Raw genomic sequence first — 17,089 nt, 5'->3', positions numbered from 1 at the left:
GTCATTGGGGGAAGCTAAGGCAGGAACCTGGAGTCAAGAACTGAGACACAACCCATAGAGAAAAGCTATTTAGTAGCTCTTATTTCCTGCTGCCCGTCACTTTTTTATACAGTCCAGGAACACCGGTCCAGGGATGGCATCACACACAGTGGTCTGAGTTCTCCTACACTAATTGTTAATCAAGAAAATGCCTCATTGACATGCCCACAGGACAGTCTCTTGGAGGAGGTTCCTCAGGTGAGATTCCCTCTTCCCAGACACGTCTAGGTCTCTGTCAAGTTGACGGAAGCTAACCAGCATGCTTGCCGAGGCAGGGGAGCCGAGCTTGGAGTCAGGGATGATTCCCTTTCGTGGTGAAAGATGTCTGTCTGTGTGCAAGACCCTGAGCAAGCGATGGCATGGTGGGACGATCGGGGTTCTTCCTTCCGGGTCCTGGAGAGTGCTTCCACGGCCCCCTTTATCCTTCCACACAGCAGGTCACACAGTACATGGTGCTAGTTTTACAGGTTGTAAACATGTGAACTAAATGCCAGCAGTGCTATTTAAAAAAGAACAGGGGGATAAAATCTCAGCACAGGAAAGAGAAAATAGGCTGCTAGCTCAGGCTGACTCATAAGCAAAGCCATGACACCCACACTTACAGAGCCCGTGTAGATTTGTTTAGTCATCACGCATCTTATCAAGAGGTTTACCTGTACTTTAACTGTTAGACGCTAAACCCACAAACATACTTTGCCATGAACGCAAGCTTCAAGTTGAGCGTTTATCTCCCCTCACTTATATGTGACTGATCTATATATTATCCAACAGAGCAGTATCAAGCTGTCCATGTTGTCTGTGGGGACCGGTCCTAGAGTTCCCCTAGACACCAGTGTCTCTGCATGGGCTCGTCCCTCACCTAAAGTGGTAATGTTTGCATGGACTCTGCTCACACCCTCCTGCATACTGTACATCAGCTCCTGATTGTTTCCCATGCCCAACCAAGGTAAATACTTGCTATGGCGAGATATTTAGGGAAAGGCGACAGAAAGTCGACTCAGAGTCAGTCCTTTTAGTTGAATACTTTTGGTCCATGGTTGTTTAAAGCTATAGCTGACCAAACCCACAGGTGTAGGACCTGGTGACTGGAAAGAGAAACAGAGAGGTGGTTGTATGGTGTTGGAAATGTAGGTCAGAGAAAATGGCGGGGCGTGCTGAGACGGGGTCTGAAGAGACCCCTTGTTTCTAAACATCTCTACTGAGCAAACCTAGCAGTAGCCTGGGCTTTATTACTGTGAAAATTCGACCTTTAGATTTGATTTGGGTATTCATGATTCTTTTAAATAGACTAGTATATTAAAAAAAAAGACAATAAGCACTAAAATTGTTTCCCTAGTCTAGCCACTGATAGTGCCTTGTAAGTTTCAGGAAAGCGATTATTGTGCTTTTTTCAGCAGTGAAAAGAAACAGTGTTACTGAAAAGGAAAGTATGTTGCTTAAAAAGTTTTCAATTTATGGTGTGGATCCTACTTAAACATCTCCACACATCCCTTATACCTTACACAGAAAGCCTACCCAGGTAGCAAGCACTTCAGCTTGGGTTAAAAGTAAGCGTATCTTGATTTCCATAAAATCCAACCCCATTTTCCGATGTTGGTGTGGAGTGCAGGCTATCCAAAGACGCCTCTTTCTGGGAATGCTCCCACAGTGTCTCTGACAGTTCTGTGTTGCTGTGGCCTCTCCCCGCAGGCCTCCATCTGCAGGAGCAGCCAGCCCCTTTCCGGCTTCAGCGCTCGGTGCCTGGAGGATGAGCAGATGCTCCAAGCCATCAGGAAAGCCAATCCTGGCAGTGACTTCATTTATGTCGTGGACACAAGGCCTAAAGTAAGTGTCACCATTTTTCCAGTCCTGAGGCCGGAAGGAACCAAAGCTGGACTGGTAGCAACCCTTTGCCTTATCTGTAGAGGGTTGTTCCTGGTCGGATCGGTCCATGGGGGCACCAAAGGGTTGCTTTCTGTTGCATCTCAGCTCCCGAAGGGGCTGAATGTGCTGAGTAAAGGTTTTTGTTTCCAGTTTTTAACGTTGTGCTGGTCACACGGTGAATGGCTTACTGTTTAGTTTTATAAGTAGTTTGGCATGTGGATTAAATATCAGCAGTGCTATTCAAAACAGGTTACAAGGGAATAAAAGTATAACAAAGGAAAAATAGCTTAGTTGGTCGGGTCAGTTTAAAATGAAAGCCATTAAGAGTAGGTGCTTAGTGGCATGGCCAGTTGTAGATGTTTATAGGCATAGTCTTCACATCATACATAATGGGTCCCCGACTTTCTAGGAAGCTTTCACTGCACAGCATAGATCAAATCTTTGATCCAGGGGTTAAGGACCGGTGGAAGGTCTGCACTTGAAAGATGTGGCAGTCTTTAACTTCGGCTGCTGTCTCTCAGTTTCTGCCTCTGTCCGAATCGGGTGCAGACCCCTTTCTTCCAGCCCTGACTGCCCTCCTCCCTGCTCCCTGTATCTTCTGTGTACGGTAGAGCTGTTCTGTATTTTCCAATAAGTGATGTGCTTCTTAGAGGATGTTTTGCAGACAAACTCAGGCTTCCGGGCTTTACTGAGTGGAGACTGGAAACCCTTTTCCTACCCTGCTTTTCCAGCTTTAGACAGGGATAAAGAGATTGGCTTCCTAAGAGCCCGTGATCCAAGTTAGGTCCCTGTAGTCTAAGTCCTCATTAGAACGTGGCAGCCGCAGGGCCAGGCCTTGTTCGTATTTAAAGCCACTTACTTAGTCCTAAGGATTTGGTTTGAAGGGTATATTTAGTACTCACCTTGTTGACTCTTAAGTGATAAGAAGTTGACTCTGATCCAGTAAATAAAGAAAGATAACTCTCTTCTCAGATGCAAGGATGTGGCTTGTAAAAACTGCTTCAAGCTTTGTGCTTCCCCTTCTCTCCCCCTCTCTCTTCTCTCTTCCTCTCATCTCTTTCTCCCTCTCTTCTCCTCTCCCTCTCTTTCCTTCCTTCTGTCCCTCCCTTCCTTCCTCCCTCTCTTCCTCTCTCCCTCTCTTCGCCTCCTTCCCTTCCTTTCTTTTTTTCATAACCACGTTGGTTGATCCCACCCCTCAGGTGTGGTAGTCTTCCTAGGTCACCAGGAAAGTACGAGGATGTTTGACACAGAAGGGTTGCATGGTGACATGAAGGTTGTCCTCAGTCCTTGCTGTCTGCATCCAGATTTATTTCCATATATATATATATATATAAGACAAAGGCTTGGGAGGCAGCTCCCAGGGTCCTGATCCTTGGTCTTTGAGCAGGGTCAAGTCCATCCAAGAGCCTCCCAAGCCACCCACCCAGATGAAAGCCTTCTGAATTGTTTGTTCACTGATGGGACAGGGATGGGCCGCAGAGGCAGTAATAGCCTCAAGTATGTCCTGAGAGACGTCTCCTTGGTCACAGCTGTTGCTAGAGATTAGTGCATTAACACACGGAATTGCATCAGAACGGTATTTGTGGTGGTCTAAGACAAGGAGCTTGTCACTGTACTTCAACCTCTTCTGTCAGATATGCTGGGATTCTGTTGAGCTTGCAAACATGTTCAGCGCTTTCTCATTTCACTCTTGTAAGAATCCTGCAGATTGGGAGACTTCTTGTCTTTTCCTGGACTTAGCTTTAAAGAGGTTAGGTAATTCACCAAGACCACACAGTTTAGACCCAAGGCCACATTCAGTTAAATACAAGCTTATTTGACATCAAAGCCAGTTCTTTTTTTTTTTTTTTTTTTTTTTCTTCTGTTTACCAGAACATCTCTAGGGGAAGCTTGTCCCCCACTTCAAGTCTCTAGAGGGTTGACACCTAAGTTGATCACACACCCAGCTCCAGGCTCATCTACAGTCACCTCAAGGCCAATGGAGCAGGAGGGGCTCTAAGCTGTGTGCTGTGTGCCTACCAGCTGTGGAGGAAGTGTGAGTCCTAAAGGCAGGGGCGAGGTTGAGGCTGTCACCTGCTTCAGTGGTGACTGGCCCTGTGTCATGCCTCAGCTCCAATGACTGCTTTGTGGTTGTAGCCTTAGTGTCATGGTGCCAAGGGTTGTTTCGTTGTGTAACAGGAAGTCATAAGGTATTTCTCTCTTTCTCTGGTAATGAGGTAATGTCTGTCACTGGGTCCCATGTAGGGAACATCTTCAAGATACAGCTATGAAGTTTAGGGTACCTAAAACTTGGGAACCTGGGATCTTATTTCCTGGTTATATGCATAAAGTTTGAAGGTGGCCATTGACAGAGGAAAGAGAGTGGGAGAGAGATCTTTGTGTTTTGTGGCAGGTGAGGGGAGAGTCTTCAGTCTTTTTCTTTGTAAGTGCAAGGATGGAGAAATATCCTTTGGCTTAATTTGGACCTTAACAAACTTGATAAAACCTTGCTAACACAGCTTACCTATAGTGAAGGTCTCCGGGAGGGATCTTGGGCTAGTGTAGCTGGCAACAGCTGCTGCTCAAGCCACAGTGGATCTCATATGTGAGTGAAAGGTGGCACAGTGTACTTCTAGGAGCCTACATTGTGCCTTAGGAAAGTCACCCTTTGGATACCTACAGAGAAGGTAGAGACAGCCAGTTAATATTAATCAGAAGCACCGTCAACCAATAAGACAATTGTAATCGCCTAGCTTTGGAAAGAGCTGTTTATCTAACTGCATCTCTTCCATGTGGTCCCTTCTACCAACTACACAGAACCGGCAAGCTTGTTAGAAGTTATGGGAGGGGAGAGTCCTCATCAGTTCGCATAACCTGTACACAGGGAAAGAGACCATTTTGCATCATATATGGGTTGAAAATTTAAATTAGCCAGGATCAAGATTTCATCCTGGTACTCTTAAATATGTGAAAGATGTCCTTGGATGGTGATGGGGAGATTTTGACAAGTTCATTTGCAGGTCATACCTGTAGGCAATAAAATCATCTAGTATTTCCAAGACTGTACCACAGTTAAGGTTAGTAAGTAGGTCATAGCCAAATAAGAAGAAAGACTACTCTTTGACACCTGTGCTAGACTCTGGCCCAGTTCTCGTAAAGGCAGCTGTCTGTCTGTCTATCTGTCTCAGTCTGGAGTACCTTTTTTAGTATGTTTATTATTTCTAAACCTGTGTTTCTGCTTTGAAAATTCAACTTTTGCCACATAAAATAAGTGGAGCTCCTAAAAAAAAAAAAAAGTTTGTATGCTAGATTAAATATCGCCACCTTCTGTTCATTATGTGAATTACAGACTGACTTTCAAGAGGTTTTCTCCTGTTTGCTTTAAAACTGCCTGTCTGTTCTCCCATTGTAACTCCTAAGTTATTTAAAGTGTGAGCATATGTTGTATATGCAGTAACTGCAGTAGTAAGAGTATTTTGCTTATTACATATTATACATGTTTAGAAGATATGGGGGAAGGCGATGAATTTAGATGCAGAATAAGTGTGTATCACATAACATCAGGCTTATTGGATCTGTTGATTTGTTGCATTTAATGAAGTTCATTACAGAGGTTTAGCTGAAACTGCCCTGAAAATAATTATATAAAGCAGTGACGTTTTAAAAGTACACAGTTCCATGAGAGCAACATCTATATGTAATTTCTGGAAGAAAAAAAAAGCACGTCCCTTAAGATATATCATGAAAGTGTTTCTTGGTTATGGCTAAAGCCTTTGTTCTTAGGGACGTGTCTTGCTTGGGTAGACTGGGGTCAGTCTCCTGAAGAGCCGACAACCCCATGGATGCCAGAGAAGCAGAGGTGGGGAGCAGGGGCTGGCTTGCTGACAAAGCAGGGGCTGGCTTGCTGACGAAGCAAGGCCTCCTATGGCAGTGGCTTGCTCTCAGCTCTGGCTGTATTGTGTTTTCTCTCTGGTTGTCTCAATTCTTCTCTGTGGTCCTGACTTAGCATGTGCTTCTTGTAACTATGAAAGGCTGCAGGAGTAGCTGAGGTAATGCTGATAGTATTCCCCTGCAGTTTGCCACTCCCTCTTCTCCTTCTGAAATTGCTAACCAATTGGCATAGTCTACGGTAACTTTAATTCTTCTTAATGAATGTAAATAAATATAGAAGTAAGTATTAATGGTTGCATGAACATTTTCTTAGCTTACACATATGTACATGTAGCTGTGTGGTGTATGTGAGAGAGAAAGGGGGAGAAATTGGTCAGTCTGTGTCTTTGGTCCCTGATTGTATTCCACAGCATGGATATGCCATTGTTTACTCAGTTACCACTCGGAGGAGACAGTCATAGGTTTGCGGCTTTCATGTTTACAAAACCATTTGTCACAGACAGTCTTGACCTGTATATTCTAAGACCTTTGTATTTAGGAGGTTTTCAGAACTAGAGGATCTGGACCAAAGTATTTTAACTTAGCTTAGCTTTTTAAACTTAACTATTTGAAGGACTACTTATACTACACACTTAAAAGCAGATCCCCCCCCCCAACCCCCATTTGACTAGTCCCCTAGCCTTTGTGGCCCGAGGAAGATAGTGGTCACTGAATACTGTTCTCCACAAATGGTGGCCTGCTTAGTCACACTGCAAGAGAGGAGCATTCCCAGCCACGTATCCCTGTGAAATCTTTCCCAGCGTGGACAAGACTTGTCTGTTTGTCTGTACTGTGCAGGGGTAGAGCAATCTGGGCTTAATCAGTTTCTTCAGCATCCATTAGCATTGAAAGCTGTTTACACAGACAACCCAAGGTCTTATCTACCATTCTGAAAGTAACAAAAGCTCCCACATCAGACAGCTGGGTCATGTCTGGATGGGGAGGGGCACCCTGCTGCCTGACCTTTCTCACTTGATGACTCCTACTTGTTTCTCTGCAATACAGTTCTGGCAGATAACTCAACGCGCAGGGACTTCTACTGATAGCTGTCTCTGTGGATCCTCCCGCCAATCAGCAAGTGTTAATGTACAGTGTTAACCTGACTCTGCCAGACTTCGACGTCGTCAACATCACCATCAAACTGGCAGAGTCATCTCCAGAACTTAGGGAACACTTTCCACTAAGGAAATGTTACCCAGGCCAGCACATGTGTGCTCGTGACCACAAGCTTGACTTTATGCTTGCACTGAGAGCTCGGTATAGTGTTTCAGGGGTTCAAACTATAGTACGCGTCTATGAGTCTTTGCAGTGTTTCCCTAAGTGGTTGTTCCATGTCCTGAATGTAATTGATGACTTTTGTTTTGCTGACCACTGCAGCTTAATGCGATGGCAAATCGTGCTGCAGGGAAAGGCTATGAGAATGAAGACAATTATTCCAATATCAAGTTTCAGTTTATCGGCATAGAGAACATCCACGTCATGAGGAACAGTCTTCAGAAAATGCTGGAAGGTAAACCATTTTGTTATGCACAGCTTTAAAAGAATACTTAAGTATTTTGATGCCGAAATGGAATAAGATAGTCTTTTGATGTAGTTATTTTTTTTCCCAGTGATACTGTTAAACAAGTGTGGTAACTGGAAAATATGTTGCAGTTGGGAAGATAATCATATTGCAGTGACTCTAAGCCATCGGCAGCCTCCTGGTGTCATTCCAGTAGTGTAATCGAGTGGTTTAATATTTGGCATTTAGCAGCCAGGACTAACTAAACTGGCACTTTAATATCCTAGATAAAAGCATGGATAGAAGGAGCTTCCCTCTCTCCCTTCCTCTCTCCCTCCCTCTTTCCCTCCCTCCTTTCCTCCCTCCCTTCCTTTCTTCCTTCCTTCCCTTTCTTTCATTCAAAGACATCTGGAAAGAAAGCAGTCTTACCTTTGAAGCAGTAACTCAGTGTTCCTATGTAGAAATCAGGTTCACAAACTGTCCCCACATTGCTGAGTGACTGATAGATTCAAAGGTGATAGATAAATAGATAGATGATAGAAATACATAGATGATAATGACTGATAGATAGATAGATAGATAGATAGATAGATAGATAGATAGATAGATAGATAGAGTGTTGGTTTAAATTCCAGGATCCACCAGAGCACACATGCACATGCAACCCCCATCCTGAGCAAGCACTGCGAGGACACATAAGGACCTATGTATTCATGTGGAGAGGAAAGAAAAGGATGGCTCATATGATATGGAAGAATGACTCTCGTGTCTGTGCATTCATTAGCAGACAGTATGCTTTGCATGCAAAACTTGCTTCGTTACTGCTTAAGGTCTACCTGATCCTGAAGTCCCGTGAGGGATCCTGCTGCCTCCAAAGGAAGCCACGGAAGAGGAAGATGCTGAAGCCACCGCTTTGCCTTGCCCGTGAACACTAGAACGCCTTTGAGGAGGACTGCAGGGATGGGGTGGAATCTAGGGAAGTTGGTTGTCTCAGTAGAATCTGTGGAGTGTGGGATGGAGCGGGACAAGGGTGGAGCTGAACTACTTTGGGGGATGTGCCTCTGACCTCGGTTACTTAACAGTTCTCTGTTCTGTCAGGGCAGCAGTGTGGCAAGCACCTAAGGGCGCCTGGGGAAGGGTCACAGAGAGACCCAGTCTCCTCCTCCTGCACCCCCTGGTTGACCTTAGTCACTGTGGGACTTGGAACACATCAATTGTTTCTTTAGGACTGTGCCTGCAGGGAAATGGTTGGATTCAATTATAACTTAACCCAGTTTGTTTGTTTGTTTGTTTTCTACATGACAGTTGGAGCCACTGGCTGCAACACTTTAAAATTTGATTAAAGGCTATGGGTCTAGCTTAGTACTATAAGGCCTTGGGGTAACTTCTCAGCCCTGGGGTAGATAAATGTGCATTTAAATCATTAGAAGAAGCCAATTCCTGCATCTAAGACAAAACAATAACAACAACAAAACGTAGTCCAAGCCCTATGTTCATCCACCTTTGAAACAGTTTTCTTAGGTCAAAGTTCTAACAGTCTAGGTGTATTCGTCTAAGTTTCTTAAGCATCTGGAGACTTTCATTTTGTCCTTGTCATAAATGGTGCATTGCCCGTAGGAGAAAAGTGGACTAGCCCAGCTCTGTTGTTGAGAAGTAGGAAAAAAGTGGGCTAGCTCTGTCATTGAGAAAACTCTTTATTGTAAGAAGAGCCCACCGTTGTTAGTCATTGGGGAAACTTCACATTGGCACACTTTGCAGTTTGTATTCATCAGTTTCATAGACAGTTTTCCAGATCATTACTTTTCTTCTGTACAGAAAGTTGTTCCTAGGAATATTTATAACACAGGCCTCTGCCTTTGGTGTCTAAATTACCCTGTGTTTGGTGTTTCAACCCTTGGCCTCTGGTCAGTCTGTCTTACTGCTTTTTCTAAAGGACAAGCAAGCTGACTGATGTTTCACACGGATCACGGCGGTGCTGCATCACCCTCTGGTCATGTGTAGCCATAAGCAGGGATAGCTTTCTGGATGCCTCTCAGGGGTCCTGACCAGTGCTTGGCTACCTGTAAACTGTCTGAGTAAATTGTAAACCACTGGTGGAGGCTCAGCTGATGAAGTGATGCATGCAGTAAGACCCGCCTTCCAGGGCTTTCTACTTCAAACAGGGAGGGTCCTTGGCATCAGAGGCTGGGAGGCAGGGCTCATGGCGTGCCCCCATGGTTCTTACTGCCTTCAAACTTGCTAAAGCATGGTTTGGGATATTATCAGAGGAGATTATGGAATGGAGAATAGAATTATTTGTGTTCTGCTACCAGTGTATACGAAGTTCTGTCTGTGAGGACCCCAGGATATTTCATTAGAAACAGAAATTTAGGAGTGAGTTCATACCTTCTGTAGGTCCATTTCTTGAGGTCAGTATACATCAACTTAAACTCTAACTTACAGGTTGTAAGTCACCAAGAAGAAAGGCCCACAGAGCATTTTGTAACTTAATTGCTTTTCACAGTAGCTCCCCTTTCTTTCCCAGAGACAATTGCCTTCTCCTTCTCCTGCCTTCCTTCCCTCTCTCCCTAGGTTCCCCCTCCCTGCCCATCAGTTGTATTGCTTGAATGCCACAAGATTCTTTTATTGGTAGATATTCTGTATCTTTGCAATATACCACCTAGTCATTTAGGTAAAATATTGAGCAACTACTAGATAGTTGGGGGGTGTTGGGGGGTGCTTCCTCATCCTCCGTCCTGTCTTCCTTCCTTCCTTCCTTCCTTTCTTCCTTCCTTTCTTCCTTCCTTCCTTCCTTCCTTCCTTCCTTCCTTCCTTCCTTCCTTCCTTCCTTCCTTCCTTCCTCCTTTCATTCTTCCATTCTTTTTGCTGGAAACGGGGTCCTGCTATGTAGCCCAGGTTGGGCTTAGATATCCTTACACTTCTACCTCCTGCGTGCTGGGATTACCGTCATGCAAGTACTTTCACTTAAGTGACTATATTTGATTTTCACAGCAGTGTTCTATAATGCATGGCATTTGTGCTATGTAAATAAAGAGTGGGTGTCTTAGGTCAGACAGGATAAAACTAAATTGAAAAAGTCATAAAATATTTGAATTTGCTCTGATAAATTTCAAAGAATCATTTCTCATTAAAAAGAAAAAACAGCACTATAAAGAAGGTGGTAAAATCATTGCATTGAGTATTTCTGTAGCATTGAATTGGCTTAGGATGTGTACACTTTGTATAATGATAATGTAATTTCTTGCCAGATTTCCTTCTCTTAGGGACTAATCCAGAATAAGGCTTTAAACACACCCACACTGAGTTATGGTAGTAGAACTTTGGAAACAAGGTAAACAGTTAACAGCAGTAAACTAATTTAAACAGTTTGTTCTACATTCTTGATAGAAAATGTAGGCGAAGTAAGTGAAGCATTCAGGTTGTAGAATAGCATTCCTGTTACACTATATGTGAGTCCTATGTATAAAGAAAGGCTAGGGAAAAATCAGGGATGATCCCTAAATTAGTGCATGGGGATGGGGGAGTGTTTTTCTCCTTTCCCCTCCTATTGACAAAGTATGTGCCCTGGTTGGTTTACATACTCATCGAGCAATATTCATTATCTCTTGAGTTTCTGTGTTTCAGGATTCTAAGAATGTTCTCGGCGTAGCTGGGGACCTAGTAGATCTTCTTGAGGTTCTTATGAGAGCTTTGAGTGTCACCTGCCTGAGTTCTCATTAGGAGGCTCCGGCTGGGGAAGTCTGCTCCTGGGCTCAGGCTAATGGTAGAATTCAGTTCAAGGTCCCACATTTGGTTAGCTAGAGGCCACTTTCTAGTACTGTGCCTGCCTCAGTTTCCTGTGTGGTCTTATGCATAAACTAGTGACATGTGGCAGTTTGCTTCTTCAAGCCAATTGCAAGTGTTTCCTCTCCATTTCAGGAATCTACTATATTACAGTTTCCACTGACATTTGTCAGGAGTGTACTCGTTTTTAAAGGATGGGTAGCTAGACTAGTTTGATTAGAGAGTTTTAGGTTCAGGGGAAACCTTCCTCAATATGCAAGGTGGAGAGAGACACCTGATGTCTACCCTTGATATGCGCGCGCGCTTGTGTGTGTGTGTGTGTGTGTGTGTGTGTGTGTGTGTGTGTCTGTGTGTGTGTGTGTGTGTGTGTGTGTTCGTTCACACATTCACCAAGATCACATCTGGTTGGGCAGTTTCCATTCATCCTAAGAAGAGATTATTGTAGTTTTCATTGTGCAAATTTCTCTGTTCAGGATTCAGTATCTGTCAGGATCATGTAATAGAGAAAGATTTGAACAAAGTACTTCTTATTAAATTACCTTGATCCTTCTAATATTTCCTAGTTCTCAAGCCAGAAATACAGAGAACTTCTCTACATGGTAATGCTGACATAGTGTTTTGGAGAGGTGACTAAATTCTTGACACTAGCTTTTAAGGATATATGTGCTCAAGTGAATTATTGTGATCTTATTGAGGCAGGTGACCTTGTAGGCAGGTGAGGACACAGATGCATAGAGGCTAAGAGACTCACAGAGCCTCACCATGGTAAGGTCAGACATGGTTTCCCTCATTTGCAAAAACCCAGTGCCAAATTCTAAGCCACTCAGCTTGAAGGGAAAGGAGGTTGATCTAGGAAGTACCCAGGTCTAAGTTGGTGAAAATCCTAGGTTTGAGTTCCTGATTGAGTTGGTGTAAAATTGAGCAGATCTCCATTCCTATGTGTGTAAGTAATGTAAATTATATATATTTCATAACACTAAAAAGATGCCTTATGGGGGAGGGGTTTTCAGAAGGGAAACCAGGAAAGGGATAACATTTGAAATGTAAGTAAAGAAAATATCTAATTTAAAACAAGAAAAAAATTAGCAAGCTGAGAAACCCATTAGCAGCAAGCCAGTGCACAGTGCTCCTCTGTGGCCTCTGCATCTGTTCCTGCTTCCCGGTTCCTGCCCTGCTTGGTTTTCTACCCTTGACATGTAAGTTGAAGTAAATTTCTTACCCCTCCCTCCCAAACTGAGATTATTAAATAATGCCTTCAGTGTGATTCTGCATGTGTTCACAAATAACAAAAACAAAAGTGTATTTAACTGTCATTTAATAAAGTACACTTTTCAGTTTATAAAAAAAAAGAAAAAGAAAAAAAAGATGCCTTATAGACTATGAACTGTTTGTCAATGTAAAGTCCATACTGCTTTCTCTTGGTAGGCAATAATATATTTTAAAGTAAACACTGAGATGGTAAATCCAGTCAGCCAGGTATTTGATAGGCCCCATGCCTTCCTGTAGGTCAGTTTTCTTAATCTCCTTATTCAGAAGATAATTTGCAGAGGCATGTATGTGCCAGCCTCACAATACAGTCTATGTCTACTCGGTATAAGTGCATAAAAAATAATTTAGCAAACATAGCAGGCCTGGCTGTGCTACTGTAGATGACACGGTGACCCTCTTGAGTCTCTCTTTACAGTATGAGTGGCTTCGCTCAGAAACAGCAGTTTCAGTCATTTAAAATTCTGAGCCATGGTCTGTTCCACAGGCTTTTCCAGTTATCATTTCCTGACTTGGAGGGGAACCCAGTGGACCAAGAGCGCGTGCTTTCTCTCTGTGTGGTGGTGTGTGAGGATTTAGGGTTTCAGCAGGACACCCCCATCCCCAGAATACTCCCACTTCCTATAGTTTCATATTGTGTTGTGACAGCAAGACTTTGGCTAAGAACATTCTTAAAAGGGAATAAACATAAAAAGAACATATCTGATGTGGCATTAAAGGCTGACAGGATAGGCTGTTTTCCATAAGCCTGTTGTTGGAAATTGGCATTTGGTATTTGTTTGCTAGTGACAGTGTGATCTCAGATCTGCTGCCTGTGTGGTTCCTCAGAGCACCTGAATTACAGTGGGATTGTGGAATCCCCAGCATCCTGGGCATTTTACTTCGCCTTGTGAGCTCTGCCCGACTAGTGTACCTTCTTCCATCAGGATCCCAGAGCCCACCGTAGTCCCAGCTCCTCTGTTTCCACTTATTTCCTATCTAGACTTTATCATCTCTACAGTCCCACCATCAGTTCCTGTTCACACTGGCTCTGCTTGCACGACAGTGCAAGGTGTAAGCGTGGACTGCCATTATATGTTATAAATCTGGGAATCTGTCTCCCTAAACAAAATTCACTGGTGAGGGTAACAAAATCTACCAGGCCTCCCTCATGTGGACCTGCCGTCTGGATGTCTTGAGGTGAATGTTTGGTATTGTGGTCACGTTTCTGTGGCTATGCATTTGCATGTGCATATGTATGGTTGTTCTATGGATGTACACATGTATGTGCACTGTTTCCTATGCTACTAGCTCAAGCAGTGCCAACACAGATGCACAGAATTTAGGGTTAACTGCAATATAATCATATAATGCTATATTATTATAAAGAAAGCCAGGTTATTCAAAAAATGGCAGTATTGTTTAGAGATTGCAGAAAATATCGTCAATAAAAGTAGAAATGTTTTGAAGAATAATCTTTGGCCTTGTTGGTGTTCCTTGGAGAATCTCTCCAGCTGGTGGAAAGTTTTCTTTAAATGGTCTGTGTGGCTGCTGAGGCTGAGGGGTGTATTGTTGACATTATTAATAAAAATTCAGAAATTTATTCTGAGTCTTAGGAAAAGAGTGAGGTGGCAAAGCTGACTTACCTAAGCACGTCCCTTCTGCAGACTCCACTCACGTCCCTTTTGAGTGGTGCCACATCGTATGCTGCCCAGTGAAGGGAGAGGGTTGAGGGCTGGCTAAATGGCCTCGGATTCTTACTGCAAAAAGAAAAGTGCCAACATCAGTAGCACGTGGGCATGCTTCAAGGTGGCTGATAGGTACTAGAGGGTGTGGAAGGGCTGATCCCATGCCCCTTTCTTTCTTTCTTTTTCTTTTTTTTTTTTTTTTAATTTTTATCTTTTTAATTTTAATGTAGGGGTTTTTTGTTTTTAATTACTTTTAGTTTTAATTTTTTACAGTCTATTTGTTGCCCCCTCCCAGTTGGCCCTCCCACAGTTCCTCATCCCATTCCTCCTCCCCCACTATCTCCAACAGGATTTTCCCCACCCCCCTGCCAGGCCTCCTTGTTCTCTCAGGACTCAAAGGGAGGGACCTTAGATGAAATGCCCAACAGTGGGGAGAAAGACAGCATCAGGTGGAGGCATGGGGTTGCCATCCCACAGTAAAAAAACCTGATCAAGAATTGTTCCTCTCTAAAAGAACTGCAGGGACAAAAACGGATGCTCTGGTGTGTTTAGACAAGAGCTTAACATGGCTGTCCTCTGAGAGGCTCAACAAGCCGCTGGCTGAGACAGCTGCAGATACTTAGAGCCAACCATTGGACTGAAGTAGGAGACCTCTGTGGTTGAATTAGGGGAAGGCTGGAAGAGAAAGGGAAAGGAGGAGACCAACAGTCTCAGCTAACCCAGAGCCCTGAGATCACTCAGACACTGAGCCACCAACCAGGCAGCAGACACCAGCTGGTCGAGCTCCCCACCCCTCCACACCCCACCCCACCCCCACCTCCCACAACACATCTATAGCAGAGAACTGCCAATTCTGGCCTCAGTGGGAGAAGAGGAGCCAGCCATGCCTCCTTTGTGTCCTCCCTCACCTTGTGAAACAATTGCACGGGAGGAAGTGTGTGGGGAAGACCAGGAGAAACTGCTTTTGAGTGACTTTCCTATTTGTTGAGTTCTAAAGTACACTTTATATTGGCTTTTAAGTTTTTGCAGTGTTCTGTGTGCTTGTACAGTAGAAATGCCCTGTTATATAAAACAGTATCATGAGACCCAGCGTCTAGCTCCAGGCTGGCAGCTACATTTCTCTGCAATCTGTGGCATATGCTTCTGAGGCCAGCTGACATGGACTTTGGTTCAGCAAAATGGTTTGTAAATATTGGTTCTGGTTTGGCAACAAGAGTGAACAAATCAGTATTTCTCCCTTATCCCCAGTTTATCCAAACACAACAGTTTCATATTTAAAAGCCTGGGCACTAATTGTTTCAGTTTCAAGTGTAGCCCCATCTGTCGTGTGTGTTAATCATCCACAGAGCTATTTGCTTTGAGTGGCCACTGGCCATTAGGGGGAAACATCCTCTCAGCTGTCACCTTGCCTGAAGTCTGGGGGCAGGTGGGGGAAGGATTAATTTCCCAAGCATGTGCCATTTCAGTGTTCCTGAAAGCAGAATTGTTACCCAAGAGCTGGAAGGAATGAGCTGACATGGCAGGAACCCAGAAGGCCATCCCTCCTGTGACAGACACTGCTGTTACTCTCTCACCTTGCTCAGTTCTCCCCCTCACTGTCAGCACAGGCCATCTCCTGGTTACCGGCAGAGCCTGAAGACTTGCTTTAAACTTTCTGTCATTTCTGCCCCCTGTGGGAAGAGAGAGTAAACAGCCTTTGTCCTGGGCTGAGCTAGATTTTCTGAAAGAAGTATGTATGCTAACCGACCCACTGACGCAATATCAACCCAAGGGTTGGCCTCTTAATTGAAGTAACTTCAAGACAGTGTTTTGTATGGAAGACTTAAAGGAACCAGCTGAATCTGATTGTTTCTCCTTGGAATATATGTATTTTCGGATTAAGTTGAAAATTTTGGGTCATGGCCTGAGGTTAGATGTTGTAAGCACCAGGCATCCAGGGAGTATTAAAAACTCACAGAGGGTACTAGAATTCGCCTCCCTTCCTGCTGGGCTGTGTCCTTGGGCAGTGTGTACAGACTGAGATGAGTCTGCCACGTGGAGGGCCTCTTGCATATGCCAGGCTGAGCGTTTCTTGGTGGCAACTAGGGGCTAGCATTTGGCCTTTGCATTAACTTCCACTGTCTGTCTGCTAATGATATTCTTCTCTGAGGTCAGGAAAACTTTCCGAGGTGCACTGCGGCTACATTGCTTTCTGGGAATCATTAGAGCATTAGCTTTTCTATGCTGTGTTTCCTAAATGATCTTTCTTCCTTTTTCAGTGACTTTTTTCTCACTTTCCATACCTTAAACTGCATCAAGATTAATGACCTAGAGTGTTTGAGGGAAAGCATGCTTTTACAATTTACTTATGTAATTTGCTTTTACAATTTATTTTAAAGGTATGTATAGCAAAGTAAACTTCCATAAGCATCCTAAACCACCACTGTCCACAGAAATCTAATGCAAGCCATAACTATGAGTAGTATGTGTGATTTTAAGCTATCTAGTAGCTAGATTCTAAAAATAATAAAAAGTATGGGCTATTTTCTATTGTTTGAGACAGTGTGTTTAAATCAAGACCATCACCTACTTGGTCCCTCTTCTCTGGCTTCTGCTTTGTCACCACCACATATTCCCTCCCAATATTGTTTCGTTTTTTTTTTGTTTTTGTTTTTGTTTTTTTATGTTAAAAGCCAGTGTGTCCCCTTATTGATGGCAGTATATGCGTAGATGTAAGACTATCTACAGGCCTGTCAGAGGCCACCACATCCTTGAAGAAAGCTAACTCTCCCTCTTGCTTTCCCAGCGGTAATTAATGGCCATAGCTCCTCGGCTAGATGTGGGGCTTTGTGACCACCTCCCTCATCCTATGCTGGGCTTTTGTCAGCCTTGAGCTTGTGCACGTCTTTTGCATGCTGAGTTCATATGTGCTGCTGTCCTGTGGGTGCAGAAATAAGTCCTGTTGTAGTCATCCACGGCCATGGCTCCTTGTAGTCTTTTCTCCTCTGTGATGATCCCTGAGCCGTGTGTGTATGTGTGTGTGTGTGTGTGTGTGTGTGTGTGTGTGTGTGTGTGTGTGTGT

General features: G+C 43.9%; 1 protein-coding gene across 1 annotated transcript in view; it reads left to right on the top strand.

Annotated features, from left to right (window-relative positions):
* Positions 1–17,089, top strand: part of Mtmr7 (myotubularin related protein 7) — a 79,427-nt gene that overhangs the window by 46,043 nt on the left and 16,295 nt on the right. The window contains exons 6-7 of the mRNA XM_021218840.1: positions 1,729–1,863; positions 7,189–7,321. Of these exons, the coding sequence (XP_021074499.1) occupies positions 1,729–1,863; positions 7,189–7,321 (268 nt within the window). The remainder of the gene's footprint in view (positions 1–1,728; positions 1,864–7,188; positions 7,322–17,089) is intronic.

Source organism: Mus pahari, chromosome 19, assembly GCF_900095145.1.
Source record: "Mus pahari chromosome 19, PAHARI_EIJ_v1.1, whole genome shotgun sequence".
NCBI lineage: Eukaryota > Metazoa > Chordata > Mammalia > Rodentia > Muridae > Mus > Mus pahari.
The sequence above is the reverse complement of the archived record's forward strand: the minus strand, read 5'-3'. Positions and strand labels throughout refer to the sequence as shown.